At 41.6% G+C, this 10,245-nt stretch overlaps 1 protein-coding gene across 3 annotated transcripts in view; it reads right to left on the reverse strand.

Moving 5' to 3' along the window:
- Window positions 1-3,925: 3,925 nt before the first annotated feature.
- B4galt4 (beta-1,4-galactosyltransferase 4) overlaps window positions 3,926-10,245 on the reverse strand; it is a 48,065-nt gene continuing 41,745 nt past the window's right edge. For 2 of the 3 annotated variants that reach the window (XM_029568206.1, XM_008842884.2), the window contains exons 5-7: window positions 10,057-10,179; window positions 7,000-7,104; window positions 4,146-4,326 (exon numbers count right to left, since the gene is read on the reverse strand). In XM_029568206.1, the coding sequence (XP_029424066.1) occupies window positions 4,194-4,326; window positions 7,000-7,104; window positions 10,057-10,179 (361 nt within the window). In that variant the 3' untranslated portion in view covers window positions 4,146-4,193. Of the gene's footprint in view, window positions 4,327-6,999; window positions 7,105-10,056; window positions 10,180-10,245 lie in introns of all 3 variants that reach the window. The other variant, XM_008842881.2, reaches the window with a different exon arrangement.

A 10,245-nucleotide genomic window follows, 5' to 3' on the forward strand; every position in this document is an offset into this window, starting at 1 on the left:
TGTTGAATTCCCTGGGTGTGGATGCTGGGAACCAAACCTGGGTCCTCTGGAAGAACAGCCAGTTCTCTTAACCACTGAGCCATCTCTCCAGGCCCATACCCTGAGTTCCTCTTGAAACAGGAAGACAGAGCATCCCCCACATCACAGCTAGTCTCCACTCCTTGGATCCTGCTTCAGAAAAACACGTCTATCCTCACACAGGACTGGGAGAATTCCTTAAGACATGTTAAGCATGTGTTCAAACAGGTCCCAGTCTTTTAAGAGACCTCTAACAAGAAAGAATGCCATAATCCAGGCCAACACACCAACTAATGCTCTGTGGCTTCTACTTATTGAATAAGCTTAGCGACCAAGTACATTAGTCCAAATTTATTGACCATCAAGTAATAGCTACACAAAATAGTGTTTCAGTAAAACTCCTACCCAGTAGCAGGCTGTACTAGAGTCAAGTCATTTTAACCTCACATTCTCTGTATTGTCTCTATAGTCCTCACAACAAAATGAAATCTCTACTCTTACTAAGTTCCACGATCATTGTACATTGTGATATTTGAAGCTGGGGTGGGGAACACAACATTGGTGTTGGACCCTCTGGAACTGGAGTTACAGACAGTTGTCAGCTGCCATGTGGGCACTGTTATTCAAACCCAGGTCTTCTGCAAGAACAGCCAGTGTTCTTAAGCACTGAGCCATCTCTCCAGCCCTAGAAAGTTAAAATTTTAAAATCACAGAGCAATTGCCTAGCATTATGTGAGGCCCAAAACCACAAAATTAAAGACAAAATAACAAAAATAAAAATGGGGGGAGGGGGTTGCTGCTTTTACAGGTGACCCAAGTTTGGTTCCTAACATCCATGTTGGGTGGTTCACAACTGCCTATAACTTCAACTCCAGGGAATCTGTTGCGCTCTTCTTGCCTCTCTGTGCATGCACACACACACACACACACACACACACACCATATATGCACTCAAGGCTCAATATTTATTGACTCCTTGATAATAGCTGTTTAACTAAACAGTGGTCAATGGAGCCTTTGCCTGTACAGACGTGCTCCCTGGAGGTGAGACTTCCGAACCACTCCCTTGAGTATAGTTTGAAGGCCCCTCTGATTCTTTCAACAGGAATAGGATTATTACCCATATACTATACAACAATGAAAGTGGCAACCGTTTCAAATTTCTTGACAAATAAGAACTTGTGAATGTACCTGAATATCCTCCATCTTGCAGCACATGTAAATGGTTTGTGACAGGGCCTGCACTATTTACAGGTCTTGGACGAAGTGGAAATTTTAGGTAGAAAATGTCTTTCATCTCCCTCAGGAGTCCATTCACAAAAAAATGTGGGGCTCCCAGGAAACATATCCAACTGGGGAGTAGGTAAATGTTAAAGGGTAAAGAACAAAATAACCAGGGGTAGAGTCTGAAAAAAGTTCAGAAACCATGAGCGCTTAAAGTACTTTTAAAGGCTCCAGAAGAAACCAAACTTCTGTTGGAGCGAGATCAGGGTTATAGATTAAGGAAAACTGCCCAAAGAATGACCAGCCCAGATGAAGGCAATGGTCTTGCAGTCTGGTCTTGATTCTGGCATTGCCCAGCTGTGGGGTTTCTAGCCACGATCCGCCAGGTCTGGCTCTCTACCTCCTCACCTGCCCCTCTTATCTCAAGAGATGGCAGCATCAATAAAGCACGTGTAAAAACATCACAACCTGTAAGTTCCATAAAAATAAGTGCCAGTGTGAGAAAAAAGCAAAAAAACTGTACAGTAGCACACTTGTGGGGATAGGCAGTTGTGATACCCAAATAACCTGCATGCATCCATAGCCTGCTCTCAAATAATCCTTAGAAGCCCCGGTAGGCATGTCTGCCTCTACAGCATTCCAAATGCATGCTGCCTTTATGGCACTATGACCAAATACACGGGCAGGAATTGGGGGCTTCTTTGAAGCCAGCCCCCACTGCCCAAATGTTAAGTGAAAAATGGGGAGGGGTGGGTGACAGCAATTAGCAAGCAGGTGCCACAGAGCTCCAGCCAATCACTGGGCCTTGAACTGCCAGAACCAATCAGATGTTAAAGGGTGGCAGGAAGGTCCCCAAAGAGTATCTTCTACCTCAAAAAAAATCTAAGTCATTGAAATGACTTGTATATTTCTCTGGTTGAAAGAATTCACTGAAGAAAAGTAAAAGGCATAGTTCAGTGGGTTTCAACATCTTGCTAATGCAGATGCCTATAACAACAAAGGGCAAGCAGTCTCTATGTCATTAGCTACATTCTGTTTCCGTTAAGAAATTGATTCTCAAATATGAATCCTCAAATCCCAACACACCACTGTCACTGTTACCCTCCCCAGCCATGTTCTGAGACCCTCAGCCTCCAAACTGCAATCAACTCATATCTTGATCAGGGATGGAATGCTAAAGACTCTAGAGAGAAGAGGGAAAGGGAAGGGGAAGGCTTACTCAGTATATTATACCCCATTAACAAGTCTCCCAAGAACAAAACTCCTTTATAAGGTTTAGGAAGGAAATAGGAAAGCCATGAGTACAGTTTTGCTAAATAAAGAAAAAATACAACTGTTACTCCCCATGCTGAGTTAATGATAAACCAGACTAGGCCTAGGTAAATGTCATGCCTATAAAATATCCTTTTAAATTCTTCTTCCTCATTTGTAACTCCTCCTTTCTTGGTCACTCCAAACCTTCCTACTCCCTTTTCCTATTTGGGAAAGATATATTATTTACCCTTACGGACTGGCACCCATTCATGTTAGAGTTTAATGGTAAAAGAGACGTGTAATGATGGTTGAGAGCCCCTGGGCACAGCTGTGTAACACTTAACATCTACATTATTTGTGTGCCCATTCATTTACTTAGGCAAATAAAATATTACTGTTCTGATCTAGTAACAGAACGGCATCTATGACCTTCTTTTGATTTCCCCCACACCCATACCCCACTCCTCAAAAGCTCAGCAATGCTGGGGGCTTCCTCCCCAATCCGTGCAGCTGCCATATCAGTGCCACGACCCCACCATCATTCCAAATGAGACTTCTCAAATTCTGTGCACCTGCACCCTGCTTGCCCTATTACCAGCCAGGTGTACCCTCAAAGCAGCCCTGCTGTTCCCACTGATTGTGGGCAGGAGACATGGAGGGGTGAAGAGAGTAAGAATTCAGAGGGGCTAGGGATTAAGATTCAGAGGTGTTTCATACAAGGAAGTTGAACACAAGTAAAATGGGAGGGCAGCAGAAGGATGAGAGGGTGGAGGGCTGTGCTTCATTTCTTCTGTTTTTAAGATGTCTGAAAACACATTCTGAACTGAATATACCTTTGGCCTCAAGTAACAGTCAAAAACAAGACCAAGCCCCAAAAGCTTTTATATTTTACTATAGAGGTACTTAATAGATGCATTATTAGTCAATACGTAGCTTATAAACGGCTAATTCATACCCTACATGTACAAAATCATTTTATAAAAATGCTTTAAAAACTAACAGATAATGTCCTGTCTGCTGGGCTATAACTGGAAAGTGCTTCTGACAAGACTGGGCACATTCAGGGTGTGTGGTGTACCGGGAAGGTATGAAGAGGAGGCCTCCAACAGAGGGTCAGTGGCAGCAGCCAGCACAGCCACACTCTGTCCTTCACCATCTCTCCATCCACAAGTTCACAGCATCTGATTCTTCCCTTCCTTCCCTTTTCTATGGCTTTCTTCTCACTCAGGATCCACCACTTCCCAGAAGGCCTCACAGGGTACGTAGCAGAAACATGTCTTAGTACCTTTCTATCTTAGGAGACAATCATTCCAGTTCTCTGAGATATTTGGGGATCTTATTTTCTACCCTTTAATCTCAAAATGCTTCACTTCAATCCTAAGTAAATATCCTTCAACAACACAGTTCTCAAGTAGCTTTCATTGTGTCATTCTGTGTCAACTTTTTATATTTAGTCCTTCAATATGTGCATTACAATATTTACTGTTGTAATCAAAACAACGAAGAAAGCTGTCTTGTTACAATGGTTCTAGATTCCATATCACCAAGAACTCTGCTGAAAAAATACAGAATGGAAAAATTCAGCCTAACCATTAGCTGGAACAAATTCTTACTGAGTGCTACTATGAAAAGCCTCTAGGCCAAAATTATTGCAGTCAAATCATCAGTTCTCCTGAACACCACTGAAAGATCCAGGGTCATGCACCAGTCCAGAAATCCACTGTGATGTTGGCATATAGAGGATTGTACTCCACAGACAGTAATCTGTAAGAACAACTCGTCAAGCCGTCTGTTTTCCAGACTCGTGACACTTGGTGTAAGAGCTTCATCCTAAAGATAAAAAGTACAAGTGAGAATGATAAAAATAAGAACTCGGCTCCATTGCCTTTTGCCTTCCTCAAAATGTGGCACAAGTATCTCTGCAAATTATTATACCTCTTGGGTTGCCAACTGCAAAAAGTTTCTTTTCCCCACTGAAGTTAATAGGTACCAATGATAGCCTGGTATTCATGTGTCAGACCCCACATGGGGTGGAAGAGTCACTGCCTTCAGTGGCCCCAGGCTATAGAATTGATACAAAAGGGATATGTACCACCCATTGCAAACAGGTCCTTGGCTGAACTTTAGGGGATCTCTGAATACTCCAATGTTGTTAGAAAAATTTTGTGTCTATAGACAGCAGGGTACATAACTTTCATAAGAATCTAACAAAAAAGGCGCATGTGTGTATATGAGGATGAATTAAGGAGCATCTCACTTCATGGGGAAATCTGAGGAGGGGTGAAGAGAAGGTCAGTTTCACTGAAGCTTAAAAAGACATGACGTTCACTAAGTGAAGAAGGAAAAGAAATAATACTCCAAGCAGAGTGACCACCTGGGCAAGGTGCACAGAGACACAAAGAACAGGATGCACTGGTGTGGTAGAGCTGAGAAACGGCCGGTAGGGGGATGGCAGTACATTGACTGGGTCTCTAGGAGCTCAGCAGGGAACAACACAGATTGCGATCAGAAGCACAATGTTGAGCTAAATCATGTTGGAGAAGAAACACAGCCTAATTTCATTATAGCCAACTGAAAAACACATAAAACTAAATAATGTTTTGTTTAAAAATATAAACCAAGAAACAGACTAAAAAATGATCATTAGCACAAATAATTATTACAAAAGTTCAAGAAAGTGTCATCTGAGGTTGGGTGGGGTAGAAAAGGGAAGATATGGGTTTAGGGAGGCTACGTGGACATACATAAGGGGTGGGGATATAAAAAATTTTATACTTTTCATACACTTTATAAAACTATTCAATAAGTAATTCAAACAGAAAAATGCACAAATGAATACAGACTGGAAAGAAGCAGAAAACAGCTCTTTTGCTAAAATATAGCCTTTAACAAAAAGGCTACAAGATTTTTAAAACTGTCTTAAAATGTTGGAATGACAGCCTTTAACAAAAGGGCTAAAAGCCCTGATTTTTAAAGGGAAAAAAAAACAGGACAAAGGAACACAATTTTTTTCTATCAGAGCCACAAAAAGACTGCGTTTGTCTGCCAGAGTTCCTCAGGAAGGCCACGTCCTGGGCAGCAAAGAAGGCAAGGCTGAGACATCGCTCCCAAGGCACAGAGCAAAAGCTTCAGACCACTGTGGCTATGTCCAAGGACAGGAACCAGCTCGAAGAGATCCCACTGGCCACAGACGAGAGCACTTTCTTATCAAGAACAGTGATTCAGCCTGAAGGAATGCTAGGGGCAGCAGATCATTCTGAAAAATGATGAATCCATGCCTGGCTCTTGCCCTTTAGTCTGTCTTTCCTGTAAGAACTGTACCCACAAGGGACTCAAAGAGATGGAGAAAGCCAAGTCCTTCTTTGTAGAAAAATTGAATGAATGAAGAGGAATGATGGCATTACAACATTACAATTTTGCAGCCCTTGATTAAGGAATGCATTTAGGCAATGAGTGTCAGGCACTGAAAAGCATTCAGTGAAGAAATGATGAGGACTCAAAATGAGCGATCGGGCTGACTACCTAAAGTCACACTGCAATCCTGATGCCACAAATATCGACACAACCAGATGCTCCATCCACCTGCTGTGAAGCATGGAGGCAAACAACACCAACAATAAGGCACTGCTGCCCCAAAATAACACCCAGAATCCATTCAGGTTTCTAGAAATCTAACTCCTTGTCACAGGAACACATTTAATCACCAGGATGTAACTAGCAAAATCCATAATGAAAGACATTCTACTGGATAAATGGCCTGATATGTTCACCAAATAAACTGTAAGAAATGAAACCAGAAAATGAAGGGGTAGGGTGTGCAGTACACCAAACACCCACAGCATTCGGAGGCTGAGAAGGCTCACTAGCCTGAGGCACAGTGGGCTACATAGATAGCGAGACCCTAGTTCCCAAAAGGAAAGGAAGATGATCCTGATACAGTGTGGACCTTGTTTATTTACTACACCGAACAAACCAATGCTTTTTTAAAAAAAAGCAATTTTAAGATAATCAGGAAAATCTAAAAACTGGACATGTGGTAACATGAAAGTATTTTGTTCATTTTATTTTAGGTATGATAATAGGACTATGATTCTTTTTATAAGACATTATTATTATTATTATTATTATTATTATTATTATTATTATTGGTCTTTTTGCTGGGATTAAAGGCGTGCACCACCACACCTGGCTAAAACTTCTTATATTTTAAGGATGTAGGCTAAAATATGTGCCCATGAAATTCTGTGCACCTGTGATTTATTTCTAAATAATCCAGCAGTACAGAAGAAAAATGAGAGGAAAGAGAGAGGTCATGAGTTCATAATTATTGAAATGAAGGTTCTTTGTACCATTCTCCTTTACTTCTGGTTCTGTTTGAAGAATTCCTTAACAAGAACATTTCAACAAGATACACTGGTTTACGTGATCAAATTCAGCAGAGTGCTTTACACACAGGAGACTTGGTACCCAGGTGGGTACCAAGCATAGGAAGCCAAGACTTACCGGTCCACATTCACTTCATTCCCTCTGTCTCTGGTGTGGAAGATCATGGTGTATTTACCCACATCAGGCTTAGGCCGGAATATTTTCATTTTATGGAGCTCAACCCTAGAAAAAGAAGAGATTTTTTAAAAAATCCATCCCATTTATCTACTATTGAGGACCTAAAAAGAATCACCTGCAAAAAAAAATTTTAAATCACATGTACATAGAGCTTTACTAGGTATCAAAAAAGAACAACTTATCAAACTGAAGATTTTCTTATTATGGTGAGGACTCAGGTAATGAGCCCATGAAAGAATCACATTTATGGTTACCCCAAGTTCTAGGGCAGTCTGAGCTACATGGTGAGACACTATCTCATGAAAAAAAAAAAAAAAAAAAGAAGACAAGAAAAAAAGAAATGCCTAGGAAGGGATAAATAGAAGATGCTTCCACCTATCGCAGGCTAAGTCCCTGCCCTCAACTACCAGCTACACATTTGTCATCATCTGTCTTTCCTGACTTGTGGACTGACCTGTCTGGTGACGTAAACCACAATTTCATTCAAAGTCTTCAAGATAAGCTCAGATACTGCAGTAACTCCTCAGACTTGCTTGTGAGGTTAAAAAGGACATGTGGAGGACCTTTCTGTTTCCAAAAGAGAAGGCTTACCCAGGCACAGATATGGTCCAGGGGCAGAGAGGCAGGAGGGCAACATTTAACTGGTCTATGAACTTTCCAGGAAGAGGACTATTCACTGTGAAATGCTACGCTATACTTTGGATTTAGTATAGATTCAGATGGTTCAGAAACAGGTTTGCCATTTATTAGGTAAATAACTATGAGAATTAAATGAAAACAAGTATGTTTCAGCTGAGTGGCTGGCACACTGTGAGCGCTCCACAATGCTGCTCTTTGAGGACTAAACACTGTCCTCTCTATCCAAAATGCCACCAAGATATTTAACAGCCATGTTTTGCTAACAAGGAATTAACAAAAGCATACCATGAACCTAAATAATTTCCCAAAAATGTTCGTTGCATAAATTTCAGCAGGCTATTTTAGAAAAAGATCATTTAAAAAAATTAAAAGAAGCTGGGAATGGTAGCACTTGCCTATAATCCCAGTTCTGGGGAGAAGAGACTGGGACAGGAGCCTCACAAGAACTTGAGGCCAGCCTATGCTGACAATGAGACCCTGACTCAAAAAAACAATAAATAAAGGAATCATAGTTAACATTTACTAGTGGAACACAAAGGAGATATACTAATTTACTGTTATTCATTTAAAAAAAGAAAGAACCCAATAAAGCATTCATTTTAAAACATTCTGAAGAACAGGAAAATCAAGTCTATTAGAATCTGTAATTAATGTCTTCTTACACAGTGAAAGGAATGACTGTTTAAAGTTATAAATCTTAAGATTTATTTTATTTTTTAAAAGTATGTGTATATCTGTGTGTCTGTGTGTAGATTTCTACACTGTGTGTGCAGGAGCCTGCAGAGTCCAGAAGATATTGGATCATCTGGAACTGGAGTTACAAGTGGTTGTGAGTCGCCTGATATGGGTGCCAGGAACTGAACTCAGGTTCTCTTTCAAGAGCATCACATGTTCTTAACCCCTGAGCCATCTCTCCAGCCTAAGTTATAATCTTTTCATGTATGTAAGTGTACCACATGCATGTAATGTGCACGGAGGCCAGAAGACAGCATTAGATCCCCTGGAACTGGAGTTACAGATGGTCGTTAGCTACCATATGGGTGCTGGGAACCAAACCTGGGTCCTCTGCAAGAGCAGCCAGTGCTCTTAACCACTGAGCCACCTCTGCAGTCCTCCTGCACTCCAAGTTATAATCTTTAAAGCCATAAACCAAGGTTCAAATCTAAATGTTATAACTGACAACTTCAGTGAGTTAGGTCACCATTCCAGGTCTCAATCTTGTCTAGAAAATGAGAACTGTGACATGGAATGCATTTTAAAGACTTACCATAATTCACACAGAACATGCTTTGTAAGGAAATTCTTAGAGAAATAAGTTAACCAGCTCATATATTTTTACCTAATTTTTAAACTTGCCTTAAATGTTGAGCTTTGTTCAATCTTTAAATCTTGTTGTAAATTACCGTATTGAAGCAATTTAACTTAGAAAACCACAGGAATATGTGTGTGTGTGTGTGTGTGTGTGTGTGTGTGTGTGTATTAAAGACAATTCTTGGAGAAGCCCATGTCCACACTAGGGCACATCTTATTTTTTCCCTGAGCACCTCTATTTCTATTAACACCTGCCAATAATCTATTAATTCATAACTCAAGCTTAGAAAGTTCCTTTCCAAGAGGCAATAGGAGACATAAAAGAGTCCCCTGACAGCCAGGAGGCCCCTGTGATTAAAAGTCTAGCATACAGGCCACAGGCTCTTGAATAGTTAGGGATTTATGAGTGGTAGGGACACCTATAACTATAGGGCCACAAAAGTTCATGTTCATGGGACAGAAATGAGACAGGAGGCCAGACATCCTGGGCAGCTTCTCCTGGAATCCTCCAAAACAAAGTTATCTGGGGGTCATACCATTAGCCCGCAGTCAGCCCTACAAGTAAGGCCAGAAGCTTCTCCTCCAGCATATGAGAAAGGATGCCCTCCCTTGTCTGAGGGGTGCAGCTCCTAGGAGGAGACAGCATTCTTTGCTATGCATACTGGGAATAGCGTCAGACTCCTGGGTCTGAGGAAAAGCTCAAAGCTTATCACAGACCCTTCTTGGAATGGCAGTCTTGCAGATACCCTCAAGTTTGGGACTTCCCATTCACTGGTATGACTTTGTTTTAGCAACTGATACTGGTGAGTCCTCTGAAGCCACCACCAACACCTCTGCACCACAAACTCAGTGGTTTCCAGGCTGCCATTGGCAGTGAACAGTTTGGTTCATCCTACCCTCTCTCCACACCCCACCACCACACCCCACCTAACTCTATGACCTTGTAACCTATAGCCTGGCATTTACAGGAACTATACATAAGCATGGGTTTCCAGAGTCACCACTGATAGGAGAGCCCCATGAAGGGGACCCTTCTCTGTTGTTCACCTGAGTCTGAGGTCATCGTCTTCGCCTCCCCATCCCCAGTAGTTGTTAGAGAATCCATTCACCTTGAAAAATTGCTCTTTGCTAAGGGCAGTAACACCCCCAAAATATCCACTGTAACGTAACCTGGAACAAGAGAGAGGAGAGAAAGGGTGATGACGCTAGCACAGAGACCTTCCCCCCCCCCCCCCC

This window comes from Nannospalax galili, unplaced genomic scaffold (genome assembly GCF_000622305.1).
Source record: "Nannospalax galili isolate Female #2095 unplaced genomic scaffold, S.galili_v1.0 scaffold18, whole genome shotgun sequence".
Taxonomy (NCBI): domain Eukaryota; kingdom Metazoa; phylum Chordata; class Mammalia; order Rodentia; family Spalacidae; genus Nannospalax; species Nannospalax galili.